The sequence below is a fragment of the Salmo salar genome, chromosome ssa04, assembly GCF_905237065.1.
Source record: "Salmo salar chromosome ssa04, Ssal_v3.1, whole genome shotgun sequence".
In the NCBI taxonomy this organism is placed as follows: Eukaryota; Metazoa; Chordata; class Actinopteri; order Salmoniformes; family Salmonidae; genus Salmo; species Salmo salar.
The window spans coordinates 25,984,161-26,002,058 of record NC_059445.1 but is presented as its reverse complement, the minus strand read 5'-3'; the positions used below and the strand labels follow the sequence as shown (position 1 = coordinate 26,002,058).

Sequence of the window (17,898 nt, the reverse complement as noted above, 5' to 3'; positions counted from 1 at the left end):
TGTACTTCTCTCAAATGCAACCTTTCAGCCAGCAAATGCCACGTATTTGTTTAACCATTATTTAGAAAATGATTGCAATACGTTAGGGTTTGCGTTAGGCTCTGCTCCTTCGAGGTATCTCACTGCCAGAGCGTGCATCATGTTAAAGCTGTAATATGTCACTTTTTGGGCGACCCTTACCCAATTCACATAGAAATATGAGTTATAGATCTGTCATTCTCATTGAAAGCAAGTCTAAGACGCAGTAGGTATGTTCTATGTGTGCTATTTCTATGTTTAAGTTTTGTTTTTGTGTCTTACTTTTGGTTTTGTACACCAGTTTCAAACAGCTGAAAATACCACATTTTTGGTTATGGAAAATCTATTTTACAGCGGTTTAGATGGTACAATGATTCTCTACACTATACTTGCTTGTTTTGTCACAAACTGAAATTAGGCAAACTATTCACATTTTTGCAACCAGGAAATGGCGGAGTGATTTTTGCATAGTGCACCTTTTTAAGATCATAATAATTACAGGCAGTGAGCAAGGTACTCTGTATCAATCCCACCGCAGGATGGAAACACAGAACCAAACAGGTGGAGGCTGGGGTAGTGGGTGGGTACAAGAAAATGCAATCGCATACTATCGAGTAACCAACGGCAGTGGAGAATGTGAGTAAAACTGATCAGCTTAAATATACCACCATATTAAGGTAGAAAGTGTTTGTAGAATATGATTGGTGCGACGTCAGCTAATGCATATACTCTGGTTTCCTGTCTGAACAGGCTGAGCTTCATGAACTGTAAGGTCGCCGTTGGTCTGGTATTTACATTGATTGTTTTGTTGTTTACTGCTGTGTTACCGTATATGGGTCCCATGGCATACATTTAGGCTACTTATTGATTTAGAAACGTGTGACCTTGATGAAGCAGATTTATCAATGTCGTCTGAAGCAAACTGGTTGTTCAATAGCCGCAAGATCCCTTAGGCTTCTCTTGAAAAATAGATTTGTATCTCAACTAGATTAACCTGCTAAAAATAAAATGTTGTTGAAAGAGCGAGGGAACCCCTTTATGCAAAGTGGACCTGTCGAGACAGATTTAGTTGAGCTGTCAGCAGACTGTCGTTGTATCTCTCTCATTTTTAGGGTATCAATATCAGAAGAGGCACATTGTGTGTGTGCGCGCGCTTGTGTTTTTGAGTGTGCATGTGCCATGTCCTCTCATTATGCATGTCTGTCTCTGGAGCTTGTTACGGTCCATCTGTTGCGTCAGACAATGTGTTAAAGTCATGTTAGCCCAGCTCTACAGCTAGCAGCGTTAGCCCCTTTTCCACAGATCTCCTTCACAGCCTCAGCCCTGGCCCCTTTTAAACTAGACCCAAGGGGCCCTACTAGCCTCTCGCTAGCCCCCGCTACTCCCTTTAGCACGTCAATGCTAATGAAAAAACTAGCGCTGGCACCCGCGTGTGAGGAGCGAAAGCGCTACGTTGCTAACGCTAACCAAACGGCTCTCCCACAGTGCAGCGGTCTAGTTATGTAGCCATTATTGAGTCATTCTATGTCATTAAAAGTGGGAGAGCGCTACAGTATGTGACATGTGTGTGCCTGTGTGTGTTTGTGAGCGTGTGTGCGTGATTGTTGGACAGCCAAGTTGTTATGTATTGCTGAAAAACACTCACCAACGCTGGCCGGGGGAATGACCCATTTTATTGGAAGGGCCCTGTCCAAAGGAAAATGTTTTGGAAAAAGTGTATAGATTGCGCCTCTTGCAGCTGTATACATCTAACCTTCATTTGACACAGAGCATGGCTACAACAGCTGTGAATAATACGTGCTGACAAGGTAAAAATCTGTCGTTCTGCCTCTGAACAAGGCAGTTAACCCACTGTTCCTAGGCCGTCATTGAAAATAAGAATTTGTTCTTAACTGACTTGCCTAGTTATATAAAGGTAAAATAAAAAATAAAAAATAATTGTATCCAGCTGAACATAACCCTTATAAATACACACAGGTCTACAACCTCGCACACGCACACACACACCAGTACATCACTTTGTGTCCTTGTCTGTGTATGATGGACAGGGGTTGTATTGTGTGAGGAAGTGCATCAGCTCAATGTTGTGGCAGTTCAGTAGTAGTGTCCTTGATAGTACTCAGCCAAACTATTACAGATAGTGTTGCTGTGACGTTGCACTGTACAGCAGCAGCGATGTAACATTCAAAGAGCAATAGGGGAACATTCTAAACCAATCTCTAACATTCAAAGGACGTTAAGGGAACTTTCTAGGCCTAAACCTTGTGACAAAGTAGCATATTCAAAATGTAGGACTACTGTATGTGGCTGATGAGTGTTGAAATTAGCAAGCTTTGACTTTGGCTTCAATACGCTCTCAGCTCTGTTTGACTTGCCGTATTTTTACTTGCGATCCTTCCCATAGCAAACAGAGGCCTACTTTTGAATTAGTCAGCCGTTATCGTTTTGATAAGATAAGCCTAACTCTGGCGCTGCATCACGAATGGCACCCTATTCCCTACATAGCATAGTGCACTACTTTTGTTCTGAGCCTTCTGGGGACACGGTCAAGGTCTATGTTCACAGCACTACTGATGATATCGGGAGCATGAATTAAATACCATTACAAGGACATGGTTTAGTAGGAGCAGCAATGCTCCCTGTTTGCCAATAATTGCCTATAGATTAAGGTAGGCCTTTTCAGTTTGAACACGCGCGCACACACTGCTTTTTATGAGCGTCGTAATGGACGTCTGATGACCAAGGGACTGTGGCCCTCAACAGTAGTTTTGAATGGGCCCCTGGGGGTGAATCACTGTCCCCATTACACCCCCACATTGTCCCCATCAACTCAAAAGCTCTTTGTCCCTGGTTGTGTTTCATTCCAGAAATATGTCCGCTTCATATCTGCCATTGGACAGATATAGCCTAACCGATAGCTTAACTTTTGCCTAGTTTCCTTGCCATGCTGCTTTCTCTTCAGGATAGAGTGGAGGCGGCAAATGGTCATCTGGAATGAAACAGTCCCTCAACTCTAGTTCAGTGCAGTTGTAGAGGGGAGAAGGGAAAGTTGTCAGGAATGAGATGCAGCCCATCTCACCTCAGTACAGTAAGCCTAGTGGTTAGAGCGTTGGGCCAGTAACCGAAAGGTTGCTAGATCGAATCCTCGAGCTGACAAGGTAAAAATCTGTCGTTCTGCCCCTGAACGAGACAGTTAACCCACTGTTCCTAGGCCATCATTGTAAATAAGAATTTGTTCTTAACTGACTTGCCTAGTTAAAGGTTAAATAAAAAAAATGTTAAGTTGTACTCAGAGTGGAAAAACTCCACTAGCCTTAGCCTGGGTCTCTGTGACCCCATTTCCTGCCCAAGGCAGAGCTGCTTACCCTCCAACCCATAGGGGGGTGCACACACTGACCGGTACACATTCTGACACACACACCTCACGCACCATCCCCACTTAACAAACTGCTCATTAAGCCAAAAGGTTTAAACAGGGTTTATTTTAATTTTTTACCTTTATTTAACTAGCAAAATCAGTTAAGAACAAATTATTATTTACAATGACGGCCTCCCGGGAAACAGTGGGTTAACTGCCTTGTTCAGGGGCAGAACGACAGATTTTTACCTTGTCAGCTTGGGGACTTTCAGTTACTGACCCAACGCTCTAACCATGAAGCTACCTGCCACCCCTCTTAAGTGTCTACGTGGGATTAGAACTACACAGAACGGTACAAGGAGCTTGATTGTTTGGTTAATAGGAATTGTATCTCACAAACTGGCCTAGCCTGAACCAGCGCGAGACGTTGTTGCTGATCTTGGGTCAGTTTAGCATTTTCTCCACTAATGGTTAAGTATATGATTGGGGGAGGGGAAACTAGATCTGTACCTAGGGGAAACTTCAGACAGAACACAACCCAAGCAACCTTTAGGTGGAACGGTAATAATAGAGCCAGACTGAATAAATGAATTTGCCGTCATGAATTTTCAAATTTTCATCAGGCCGCTGGCATTTGGAGCAGAGCGGTTGTTTTTCAATCAGACACAGGCTGTCTGGCTTTGTTTAAATGCTAGCTATGTGGATAGTGGTGTGTGTTGTTGCTCAATTTTACAAGCGCAACCAGGTAAATCACATTTATTTATTTTTATTTTATTTTTTAAATTTTTAAAAAAAAAATTATTTGAGGTAAGTCTTATGTAAGCTGGGATGTGGACCAAGAGGAGCAATGGGTGGCCAGTTGCCAGGGCCAGTATTCATAAAGCGTACGATCAGGTCCCCTCTAATCTCTCGTGGACAGATCTACGTAAACATAACTGATACCGTAGAATCTGTCGGGACTGTATGGGATGCGTAGGATAACGTGCAGCAGTAGTTTGGGTTATTTGGACAAATCACGTTTTTGCAGGTTGTTAGCGTCTTTTGAATTTCGGAAGGGGAGGGGACTTTCGACCTGTGACTTGCAAAGAGAGAGGGTGGAGCTCCTTGTTCATTATCATCTGAAAGGCAAACTTGATACTAAATCAGCACTACTACTGAGATGGGCTGAGCTGGAATCAAAGTAAAGAGACACGAAATAGCCTAGTAAATATTCTTACTGTATAACTGCTGTACATCTTGTATCAAAAGCGACAACTTGTTTACAATGGGATGATTTGAGTTTATTTTAACATAGCAGTTACATAGTATAAGAGAGAGCACTCATGATGTCAAACTCTATCTCACCCACCCCCCTCTCCTTGAGTGGAGTGACTATCTTTTCATAAAAATGTATTCCGGGATTTGCAGTGGTTGGAGTCGTCGGGATGTTTTTTCCCATGGCGACAGAGATCAGTGGTCTCGTAAATAGTTATATGATGACTGCTATCTCCAGTGTCCCTATGTCCTGACTCATAAATCAATCAAATGTATTTATAAAGCCTAAAGCCCTTTTTACATCAGCAGATGTCACAAAGTGCTATACAGAAACCCAGCCTGAAACCCTAAACAGCAAGCGATGCAGATCTAGAAACACGGTGGCTAGGAAAAACTCCCTAGCAAGGCAGGAACCTAGTAAGAAACCTAGAGAGGAACCAGGCTCTGATGGGTGGCCTGTCCTCTTCTGGCTGTGCTGGGTGGAGATAGTACATGGCTATTAAGGCCAGATTGTTGAGCAAGAGAGAGAGAGAGAGAGGGTAGCACATCCGGTGATCAGGTCAGGGTTCCGCAGTCGAAACTGGAAGCAGCAGCATGACCAGGTGGACTGGGGACAGCCAGTAGTCCTGAGGCATGGTCCTAGGGCTCAGATCCTCTGTATGGAAGCAGGCTCCTTAGACTATTTTCAGTGCAGGTTGCTATTGTAACCCTGGCTACACCCAAAGAGACTGCTTTCCAGAGTTGAGCACAGCAGCACACCAATTTATTCTAGTGATTGTAAGACATGTACATGCCCTTGTACACACGCTGTGAGACCTGGGTGTGTGCTGTACTGAGCTCAGGAGGAGGTAGTGCTGAGATGTGCAGTTTGGTCCACATCGCGCACACAACTGTCAGATTTAATGCACTGCTCATCTACATGATTTAACTCTCACTTGCATAGATATCACACACACACACACACACACACACACACACACACACACACACACACACACACACACACACACACACACACACACACACACACACACACACACACAGGAGGTGGTGGTGCTGAGACGTGCAGTTTTGGGCCGTATCTCTCACACACCATCCTAGCTCACCACTCCTCTCCTCCCATTAGTGTAACAACATAGTTAAAGAGGGGGCACTGAAAAGAACTGACACCATTGATCTAGTGAATGAGAAGGAGCCAGGGTTAGTGTTCAATGGAGCTCAACCGAGAGGATGGTGTCTTGTCTCTAACTACACCCTAGAGAGAAACCTTAGAGGGCTAAGCCGGCAGTACCTCTTTTCATCCCCAGCCCCAAGCTAGTTTGTATTGAAAAGGGGGGAGAGAGGGAGAAGTATGCCTTTTGTCCTTGAAGTGTAGCACTCCGAAGTAGGTCCTGCCCCGACGTAATACTGTAGCCAAAATGGCTGCAGACAAAAAGCTAGGCTCATAGAGTTGAATAGAGGACACGTTTGCAAAGATGTGACCTCTATCCAACTCTATGGCTAGGATACACAGCACTAGCAGTTCTTCTGTATTGAGGGAATGTTACACGCATTCTTGAATTTAGCCTAGTAACTCGCATAGAGGTCACTGTGCAGTGTTTAGTGAGCCTCCTGGGCCATCGTCCCAGGACAAATGTCATGTGTTGTACTGATATGGATTGAAAGTACCCTTGGATATCGGGATGCACTTAATGACGCAGTTGTAATGTCTGGGGTACAACATTACTATCTTTGTCTAGATAGTTTGTGGTGGTTAATTTCTGTATTATCAAATGAGGAGAGACAAACTTATCACACAAGTCAGAGTTATACTTAAACTGAATCTTTATTAGTGAGAGCTTTGCAATAGCGTTGGCTGGTCGACGAATCAACCTCAGATGATTCGTTGAGAGCCACAACACAAAGGCTACTGAGATCTTTTAGTCTACATAACAAACAACAGATGATTGGAACGGGTCACAAGGTGAGACTTTTTAAATGAGAAAGGAGTGTCCCGTAGCAAATAGCATTCGCTATAAATTATCGTTCAGTTTGGCCCCTAAGACGAGGCTCCGATCTCATTCCTGGTACTTCATAGCACGAAAACACCAACTCATCCAATGGCATAAATCAATTGTCAACTCCAGATACTCCCATCTCAAGAAAAACCCCTTGACCACACGCCTGGACAAGCTGTTTGAGGGGAGTGAGCCTCTAGGTCATACACTATCCCAGGATAAGTACAACATCTAAGATATGACATACAATGGTTCCAGTCACTACCCCACACATCTGTTGTCTCAAACCTTATCTCCCCCAAGGCCAAAGGAAGGAATGACTGGCGCACAGACATTGTGGAGACAAGTAATTGGCTCCCCATTAATCACGCCATCCCTTCACATGGTTTAAGAATAGGTAAAGACACATTCACATATGAAGACGATGTTCCCTCCTGTCCTCTTCTCTTTCTGATATTCTGCATAGCACCAGGGACATGTGAAATACAAGCCTGACCTCTCCCCTCTCTGGGCCCCAGGTGACTGAGCCCCAGCTTAGGGAAGAAGTGCAACTGCCAACACCAGAGTCTGAAGGAATACATTCTAATAACAAGTATATCATATAAGCATATTATGCAGATAAGACATCTTAATTATCTATGTTACCCAACTAATTCTGATTCTTCTGCCACAAGTTACAAGGGTGATTTTTCATGAACATTGTGGAACCACTACTGGCAGTAATGTATACACACACACACACACACACAATAGTGCTGATAGGTCACTGAATGGGGTGTGTGTGTGTGTGTGTGTGTGTGTGTGTGTGTGTGTGTGTGTGTGTGTGTGTGTGTGTGTGTGTGTGTGTGTGTGTGTGTGTGTGTGTGTGTGTGTGTGTGTGTGTGTATGTGTGTGTGTGTACAGCAGCACTGACAAGCTAGTGAGTAGATGAGCTCTATCCAGTCTGCCGGTCTCCATCCTGCCTCTGTCAGCACTGTTGTCTTGTACCTTCTCCATTGTCCTCTGACAGATAGATAGACAGACAGACAGAGACACACACACACATCTCCCGGTCCACACAGAGACCTATTGTGACAGTGGGTTAAATGCTTCATCACAGACCCCAACACGCATGCAAACCACACACACACTCTTCTTCTCCCAGCCCACACAGAGTCCTATTGTGACAGTAGGACTAATCCTTCCTCACTGCCACAAACAGACTACTCCCAGTCATTGTCAACACACACACCGACCACTGCCTCTCAGCACGCTGCTCAATCGAACATGCTCTGCTGGTACAAACAGTGTGCGTCCCAAATGACGCCCTATTCCCTACTTAGTGCACTACTTTTGAGCAGGGTCCATGCGACTCAAATCAAATGTAGTGGACTATATAGGGAATAAGGTGCCATGAGACTCATGCATAGACTCATTTCTCCCGGGGTGTCCTATAACAGAGCCGATTTTGCTTATTCCGACTAAGGTGGGTGCTTACAGGTTTTCAGAATAAGGTCTGAGCATGTAGTAGTAGTTCTAAACAACGATCCCTGCATCAATATTGCTAATGCAGGAGTGATTGAATCCAGCCCTCCACAAAAATACCCAGACTTTAAATACCCAGGCGGGTGTCCCTCTCTCTCCCTGTGTGGTGTTCTCTTGTCTTACTACACAGCTAGTATTTTTTTCAGCTTGGCCAAACTAGGCTATAAAACTAGCTTTTTAATGGTCTTATTTAGGCCTATTTGCCTAGCTGTCTGGGCTGGCACCTTTACGCAGGAAAGTACACACACACACACACACACACACACACACACACAACACCGCACCCAGCTGGGCCAGATTTGTTTGGGCTGAGGAGACCCTTACTGGATCTAGTTTCAACTGGTTTTAATGGCTTGTGTGAAGTTGAGGGCACAATCGACATTGTGTGTGTGTGTGTGTGTGTGTGTGTGTGTGTGTGTGTGTGTGTGTGTGTGTGTGTGTGTGTGTGTGTGTGTGTGTGTGTGTGTGTATCGTATGTAATTTCTGGATTTAGTTGGGCTGTGATGAAAAGATCACACCCCTGTGCATGTGTTATGCAAGTTGCATTTCTACAATACTCCAGGTGCAGAGGCCTTTTCTGTTTCCACACTCCAGAATGCTCCCCTCTAACGTCACAGTTTAATGAAAACATTTTACTGTTTGAGGGAGAGGCTTCTTTCTCCAGCCCGAGGAGTCTTATCTCGAGGTGTGTCGCCACTCTTTCGAGGCCTGAGAAATCGCATATTGAGGTCTGGCATGAGAAGTGGTATATCGAGGCGATGGGTTCCAGGGCCTATATTCATAAAGCATCTAGTAGGAGTGCTGATCTAGGATCAGGTTCCCCTGTCCATGTAGTCTTCTTCATTATGATCTAAAAGGCAAAACTAACTGATCCTAGATCAGCACTCGCTGAGACGCTTCATGAATATGGGCCCAGAATTGTACAAATCGTATGTGTGTCGACGCTCCCTCCTCTGGCTATACCCAGACATGTTTTAGTTTGAGATACTGACGTCTGTCATCCTTGATGCGTTGCCATAACGGTACATACAAAACCCACTATCTCGAAGCTGTTTTTGTTGTTCGGTGTTTCTGCCCTGCTAGTGCTAACAGCCCTGTTTCTCCCTCTCTGTCTTAGTCTCTCTCGTTCTGTCTCAATCTCTCCTCTCTCTCCTTAAACTTCAGCTACAATGACTGTGGTTGTTTTGCTGCCTTGCTAACCCTGTCCCCCCCCCGCCCATCTCTCTCTGTCAACAGATATGTGCGGTGTGCTTGGAGGAGTTCAAACAGAAAGACGAGTTGGGGATTTGCCCGTGCAAACACGCCTTTCACAGGAAGTAAGTACACCAGAGGCCTGGCTGATGCCCAGAGCCTGTGGATGGAGCCTAGCCCAGTTAGGCCTAGCCCAGCTAAGCCTAGGCTGTCTTCCACTCAGCCCCAGTCTCACAATAACATTAAACAGTGTGGTTGAGCACCATTTACATAACCCAATCTAATAGCCACACCCTGTACACAGAGCACCTTTCCCATCCAAACTGCGATTCTAAAGGATCGCCCAGTTGCACGATAAGTTCTGTTGATGAGCATATGGGGCTAAGCTGACCCAAAATGGTGCCTCCCGCCTCCTCACACAAAGTTACATCCACACAGTGATTCCAGCTCGCTCAGCCCAGTCTAATTTATTTTACCTTTATTTAACTAGGCAAGTCAGTTAAGAACAAATTCTTATTTTCAATGACGGCCTAGGAACAGTGGGGTAACTGCCTGTTCAGGGGCAGAACGACAGATTTGTACCTTGTCAGCTCGGGGATTTGAACTTGCAACCTTCCGGTTACTAGTCCAATGCTCTAACCACTAGGCTACCCTGCCTCCCCTAATACACACACACGCTGTATGCAGCCCCATTCGCACAATAACAAGTTCCGTTAATGATGAGCATGTGGGTCCAACTAGACCCACAATAACAGTAATATTGGTCTGTTGTTGATAAGCATGAGTGGCAAAGTGGATCCAAAATGGTGGACATCCTCTTCACACAGTTAGTTCAGTGATTCCAACGCACTCAGCCCCAGTTGCACAATAACAGTAACAATAACAGTTCTGTTGAGGCGCAAAGTGGACCCAATATTGTGGACCGGACCTTTCCTCACACCAAGTCAAACATGTTATGATTCGGCTGCAGAAGTGATGGTCCCTTTACTGCCATTTCTTCACCGCTATCTACAATACCCGCCCCCTCCAAGTTCTCTTAGTAGAGCAACCCAACACACGGCAACAGAGTGAAAGACTGAAGAAATCCGGGAAAGTGCGAAAGTAGGGGGGGGGGTGAGATGAATGCGATGGAGAGAGATTATGGGGAAAGGAAACGACCGGCCGAGAGCAAGTGAGAGGGAACACAATGCAGCGCTTGATGGATTGGAAGTCTCTGGTGGCCTGGGGCCAAATGAGTTTCCTCCCACCAGCATGACAATTTAAATTGGGCTGTTTACGTCGTGCGACCCTCGGCCTAGTTTTTACCACATGTCAGGAGCTGGGGCGGGGCCCACTCAATCTCAACACACTCCGCTGTGTGTGTGTGGCCCTCTGGGACTGCAGAGAGAACTAGATGGCACTAGAGAGCAGGCGATTTATAAACCTCACAGGGGTTGAATGCATCCCTCTATTAGGTGACCGTGAGAAGGAAGCACAGTCCCACTCCCCCTTCACTCCTATGTGTGAGTCCCTTCCCAACCCTGTAGGACCAGAGTGTACCAAAATAGAACTGCTGTAAATAATTCAGTAGCAACGAACACGCCACGCCACCCCCACTTACTTCTGAGTCATGGGCAGAAGCTCTAGTCGTGCGTCCCAAATGGCACCCTATTCCCTCTTTGGTGCTCTACTTTTGCACTCCATTCCCTGTTTAGGGGTGCATACATTTTGCACCCTATTTAGTGCCATTTGGGACGCACACCCTAGTCTAGGCCCCATCCACCTACGGTACTGTCTCGCGCTGTAGTCTCGCTGTCTGTTCCGCTAACAATGCATAGCGCAGAGCATCCTTATTCAGTAGGGCTGAACATGTAGGGGTGGTAGATGGCTGCAGATAGAAATGGAACACACAGAACAGGTAGACAGAACACACACATTAGATTATTTTTTTATACAGTTACTGAGCTATTTCTAGCTGCTATGCGGAACAGTCTGCCCTGTGGAATAAGCCCCCTGGTCTCCCAGTGCTAGCACTTTGTGAGCAGTCAGAAATAGAATAGCTGGATCAGTTGCAGCAGTCAGTGCTGAACTGAGAGGGCTAGTGTTTAGAGACAACACTGGAAACACCCACACGGGTACACTAATAGTCTATTTGATGTTAGTGTCACCCACATTTGCAAGTGATGACTTAAGCCTAAGGGTTAAGAGAGTTGGGTCAGTAACTAAAAAGGTTGCTGGTTTGACTCCCTGAGCCGACTAGGTGAACAATCTGTCGATGTGCCCCTTGAGCAAGGCACTTAACCCTAATTGCTCCTGTAATTCGCTCTGGATAAGAGTGTCTGCTAAATGACCTTAAAAATTAACCATCTTGTCTCTCTCTATCCCCCCACTCCCTGTTCTTCTCCCTCACTCCCCCACCCCTCTCTCTTCCTGTTCTCCCCGTCGCCCACCTCGCTCTCTCCCTGTCCTTCTCCCCCCCTCACTCTCTCCCTGTCCTTCTCCCCCCTCGCTCTCACCCTGTCCTTCTCCCCCCCTCGCTCTCTCCCTGTCCTTCTCCCCCCGTCCTTCTCCCCCCTCGCTCTCTCCCTGTCCTTCTCCCCCCCTCGCTCTCTCCCTGTCCTTCTCCCTCCCTCTCCTCCCGCCCCATCTGTCTCTCTCGCTCTACCAGGTGCCTCATTAAGTGGCTGGAGGTGAGGAAGGTGTGCCCGCTGTGCAACATGCCTGTCCTGCAGCTTGCCCAGCAGGCGGGCAACACCATCGACGTCACCGTGCCCATACAGCAGCCCCTGCCAGGCATGGAAAACCTGGTGTAGCGCAGACTGCAGTGCACGCACACACACCTGTACAAGTACACGTATACCTCGATCACACCGACAGCGTCATTGCATTTTGATACACCAGAAGTACATTCATTTCCAATGGAACGCTGTGTTTGCCTTGCATCATCGGACGTATGCATCAAATTCTTTGCGTAGACGGCTTGACAGAAATGGTAGAAGATGATGCCGCGTACCATTTTGCGCAATGACGCTGTAGGTGTGATCGAGGCGTTTATATGTGATTAAAAGACAGGACAGACAATGGAGAAACACAACAGTGTTACGATGCAGACAGAGACTCACGGTGACGAAGAAGTGAATCTCCTCTCATCTCTCTGCCTTGGTGGATTCCCATAAGGATTTTTTTATAATAACGGTTCTTTACTGACAATCTTTTTTTCTTTTCTTTTGGACACAGCCGTGGTCACTATTCTGACCGTTTCACAACCAAAGCACTTTTCTGGGGACACCAGCACGTGACGAGTAAGAGGCACGAAAACCAACAACTACAACACGTTGACATGAAAATGGCGTCATCGTTTAGTTTTCTTTTTAACGACTAAACCTTCGTTTTTTTTTCTTTTTCTACAAGCACTTTAAAATTGAACGCTTGTGAGGAGGTTGTAGTAGCAACAAGGTTATATTTTATGTTATATTATTTCGATGAACTTTTTTGTGTGTATATATATATATACACAGAGCCACGTGAGTTAATTTTTTTGTTGAGTGGAGACTTTTTTGGGGGGGTTAGGGAGCATAATATCTTAAAGGGACAGTAGCCTCCAAATGAATTAACGTCTGGATACTCGTGGGAAGCTCAAGGAACCCCAGAATTCTGTGGCCTGATCCACCCTCTCACACATACAAAAGTGGATATTGGAGGGGAATATGTGTGTGTGTGTGTGTGTGTGTGTGTGTGTGTGTGTGTGTGTGTGTGTGTAGAGAGAGGATCACCCCAACCTCAGTACTTGGTGTCTAAACAACTTAATGTGAATTAAGAGAGGATGGGTGTGAATGTGGGGTTGTGACCCGAATCATCTGGTTCACCGGTGTGCATCGGACTCTGCGTCCCCTCTTGCATATGAAGGTTGTACAGTTTGTTACTCACTGCACACCTCAGTGTCTGCGTTCCCAAATGGCACTCTATTCTCTAAAAAGTGCACTATTTAGGGAATAGGGTGCCATTTGGGAACGCTGCCTGTGTGTGTGTGTGTGTGTGTGTGTGTGTTACAAAAAGGCTGTGGCCACTGTCACGGTCTGCATCTGTCATTTCAGAAAAAGCCAATAGTTGCTATTCTGTTGGGGGGAAAAAATGTGAACTAATTGCTAAAACGCAACAATGCCGAGTTCGTATTCTCATTGAAAGATTTTTCACTATGTGGTTTTATGAGGGTCGAATCATATTAACATAGTAGTATTCTCTAGTGTAAACATAGAGCCCCCTGTGTGTGTCACACACACACACAGACAGACACACACACCCGACACAAACTGTGGAGGGGTCCTGGCCTCTATCACTTCCTGTGGACTGGCGATCAGGAAGTAAGAGAAACCCAACACCCATGGCACCCCTAGAGCCAACATCCAATCAGATGCCTCCGTTACTGTTGCATAAGAGAAGACTGAGCTCCTCCCGAGCCCACAGCGCTCCCAAAGCATTACTCATTCAGCTTGTGGCAACAGAGCGCTATGAAAACGCATAGCTGGAAGATTCCTCTCTTGGTTTTATACAGTTAAAGATACATCCCTCTCTTGCCGTCCTCAGGTTTGAGTGAGGTTTAGCCTGATGGAAGTCTAAAACAACTAGCCCAATCTACACACTACATAGTAAACGAGTACTTCATATAATGCCAAGATGATTATATTCCAATATTGTCGCCGATGTGATCATGTCTAGAATCATATATTCTATACGCTAATCTTTACAAAACCTAGAACAAACACTGGTCCACTGAGGCAGTGGTTCTTAAACTTTTCCAGCTCGAGAAACAAATTTAGAAATTGACTGTCCTCCCCTCACCCAAAAGGTCCTCCAACAACCCAAAAGAACAATAAATAGCGCGTGATTATATATATATATATATATATATATATATATATATGATGTAGCATTACATGTGGCAGAAAAACTCATGGTCTTTTACTCGGCACTGAAAGAGCAGGACCACCCGCGCTTTCACTTCCTCAATTCAGTCAACGACTCAAAGCTGCTTCTGCGATTAGTAATTACTTAACGCTATTTAGCTTTAGCTTAGCGTTGATCTAATTAGGCTATGGGGGATATAGGCTAATTATCTAGTTCAAATTCTGGCAGCACTCAGCATATCGGTCAACACACATACGTACGTTCCCAGTAGATGTCATTGAGCGGGTATAGGCCCTGGTTAGCAGTTGTAGAGAACAGCAGGCTCATTCCAGCGTTTTCCCCAAACGCTCTCTCCACTCTGGTGTTTTGTTCCCCGATACACACACCAACCCCTCTACCCTGGTGCTTTGTTGCACCACCTTTTGTGGCATCACTGTAGTAAAAGTGCTGTGTGATAGTTTGGAACAGAGGGGAAACAGTGTCCCATAGGTCAGGGGTCAGCTTGTGTCACTGTGTCAAAGGTCACAGACTAGATCTAGGTGATTGGTCATAATAATGGCGTTAAATGCAACTTTATTTATAAGAAAGCCTGGTCTGTCCTAAGAGTGAAGAACCGAATCGACCCTACCCTGTTAAGTGTTTGTACCTTTTCAGGACCCCGGCTTTTTCAGTGCTGAGCATCAGGCCCAGCTCTAGAACCACTGCGCTTGTGTCTCCTAAAAATAGTGGTATTCTTAGGATTCTAGGTGTTAAGACCCCCAAGTCGTTAACGAAATGTACTGTGTCCACTGGCTTTACCTTCGTACAACAGAGGGGAATGTTAGCCTACTGTAGCTAGCTGGTGAAAAGAATAGTAGGACATTGTTTCTGATATTGGCAAAAAAATTCTCCCTTCCGCCCTGCCCAATAATATCTATTGTATTGGAGGGAGGAGGATGACAATTGTGATTATTGTATTTTTTTTTTTACTTGTGCTTTACTTACGATGTGTGTTCATTTTGGCTATTTGTTTGAAGAGACACCAGTCTGTGGTTGAATGTGGAATGAGAAAAACCATAACCTTTTTATTGAAGGCGCCCGGCCTTGCTTGTATTTGCGGGTCGCATCGATACCCGTTTGCCTCTTCTTGGTTCTTCTTTGTGGCTACACACAAAAATGAGCTACACAGGAACCAATGGAGGTGTCACCCTTTCTGTATATAACTCAAATATAGGTATGTAACACACCTCTTTGTACAAAGAGACTTCAACGCTGATATTAATTTCAGAACTCCAAAGTTTGACTGGTCCGAAGTTAATTTTTTGACAACTAGCCCCGCCACTTTCTTATTCCCTAAAGACTCCTATATTGTAACAGATAGCCAACAAGAACACAGCAAGTCTTGATGCTTCATCCTCTACTATGTGTGGATGTCTCTGAATTGACGGTTTAAAGGGAGATTTAACGATAGGACTGGGTGGGGAGGAGACCGATAATGTGAAAGCATGCGATGAAATGGCGGCTGCACTTGCAACCAATTTCACCATTTGTAATTGTACATAGAGTAGTAGTAGTAGTAGTGTTGGTAGGAAGACATACTGCATAAACACTTTTTACTGTGAGGGGGTGTGCATTGTGCACCTGTTAGGTTCTAATTCAGAATAAAAACACTCAACGGACATTATGAAAGCTTAACCAAGTTTATTCTGCCCAGAGGGTCAATACAGCTGCATTCAGACAAATACATGTTTCCACCACCACAAGTATATATACTTCAATTTAGGCACTCCTTCTCTCCAATCCTTACATCTTTTATGGTTCGACAGGAAGACGAAGTGATAAGGGAGAAATGATGGTTTATTACCCTAAGGGGATCTGACCTCATCCCCCTTGATGCCTAATCCAAAGATCTCCACCCGTATCCCCTCTAGCAATCCTGTGACTTCTTCCCATCCACCTAGCACATTCCAAAGCCATCTGGTTCCTACAGAATCCAACACAACGAATAGCTGAGGATAATTCTTCCATTGAAAACACTGCATCTGAGCACTTAACTGCCATTTGCCCATCCGAGAATTGCAACAATTCCAGACATCTTGTAATGCTTTCTTTCAAATGAGAGTTGAAGGTCAGAAGAGAACTCTTATCTATTATACTCCATCATTTCTTCCTGTGTAACTCCCTAATCCTTCCCCCACACTTCTTGGACCAGACAACATGGTTCTGGGTTCTCTCCGAGTCCTGGAAAGCATGTAGCCACGGTCAAGTGCCATAACAGCAGGCAGTTAGAGGCCCTTCTGCGAGAGGAAGGAATCATGTGTATATTCATAGTGAATAATCACCTATCGTCTACTAGTTATTACTGCGCAAGGTACCAGGCCAAATCTATTTGAAAAACATTGGGAGTTTGGACGGTTGATGAATTTAGTGATGACCCACCCCATCGTGACCTCCATTGATGTCAGCGCTGTTCCAGAGAACGCCAGCCTATTGGACTGTAATATTAAAGGACTATGATGTACTTGCTTCAGTATCATGAATTACTGAGAGGAGTGAGGCTCTTTGTCACGACAGCAACCAAAATGCGTAATAACGGGCCCCTTATCGTGTATCCTTTCTATAAGGTGCTTTTATCTCAGAAAGTATACCCAGAGACAGGAGAAAGTAGGACATCCCACTCCTTAATTTTTTTCTCTTTCAATGGAAGACAATGAACTAAGTAGACCAGACCAAGCTGCGATCACAGTGGTGTCTATAGTAGAGCCACTCCCTTAAGTAGACATTTTTTTAAATGGTGAAACGGCCTGAGTGAACCATCTTTTTTTTTAATCAACCATCTTTGGTATACCTGGCTGTTGGCAGCCATTTTGTGGGCCGGATCTCAAGGTCAACGCTGTGTAATTGGCCGCTTGGGCCTCAATAACGTGTCACTGCCTCACTGAAAACTCTCAATGTGTATGGTGTCTATTCATTCAATGTATAGCTCTTGTAGTGCCCCCCTCTCCCTCAAGTACATCCCGTCTCGCCCCTAATCCACTTTATCCCAACCTCCCACTATGTCCAATAGCCACCACATTCTTCAATGGGTCAACCTACCCCATCCCTGTGATAACCTCTCTCACCATTTTACCCCAGCCTCCCGCTTCATCCACCAGCCCACACTTTCTTCCCTTGACAGGTGAACCTACCCTACCCTCAATGGGTCTACCCATCCTATCCTGAGTTAACATTGTTTATAAAATTAAGAATTCTGCAGCAGAATATTTTTGGAGAAATTTGCTGTACAGTATTTGTAAGCTCTATTTTTGTATATTTAATTGCCATTTGAGGAAAAAAAATTATGAATGCATTTCTTTTGCTAATTCTGTTTTATTCATTAAAAAATTGTTGCATGTGACTGACTTGAACTGTAAATAAAATTACCACGTTTTGGAAATAATGACTGCTTGCTATGCTTTATTAGTAAAGTTCCTTTACATGGTTGTAGCAGCATCCTTAAAGGGGCAATATGGGATTCAAACAGCAGTGGGTCCCCACCACATTTTTTGGAAACAGCTGAGGGTTGGGTCTGTTGAAATGGAACCACTAATCCCAGATTGCGCCTTTAACATTGTACACCATGTCAAATAGTTAGCCAGATCTCATAATCCTGAACATGTGGTAATACTCCTGAGGGGTATACTAGGAAGGAAG

General features: G+C 45.0%; 1 protein-coding gene across 3 annotated transcripts in view; it reads left to right on the top strand.

Moving 5' to 3' along the window:
* LOC106602771 (RING finger protein 24) overlaps positions 1–17,644 on the top strand; it is a 56,575-nt gene extending 38,931 nt beyond the window's left edge. For all 3 annotated transcript variants that reach the window (XM_014195618.2, XM_014195619.2, XM_014195616.2), the window contains exons 5-6: positions 9,388–9,467; positions 11,990–17,644. In XM_014195618.2, the coding sequence (XP_014051093.1) occupies positions 9,388–9,467; positions 11,990–12,134 (225 nt within the window). In that variant the 3' untranslated portion in view covers positions 12,135–17,644. The remainder of the gene's footprint in view (positions 1–9,387; positions 9,468–11,989) is intronic.
* The last annotated feature ends 254 nt before the right edge of the window (positions 17,645–17,898 follow it).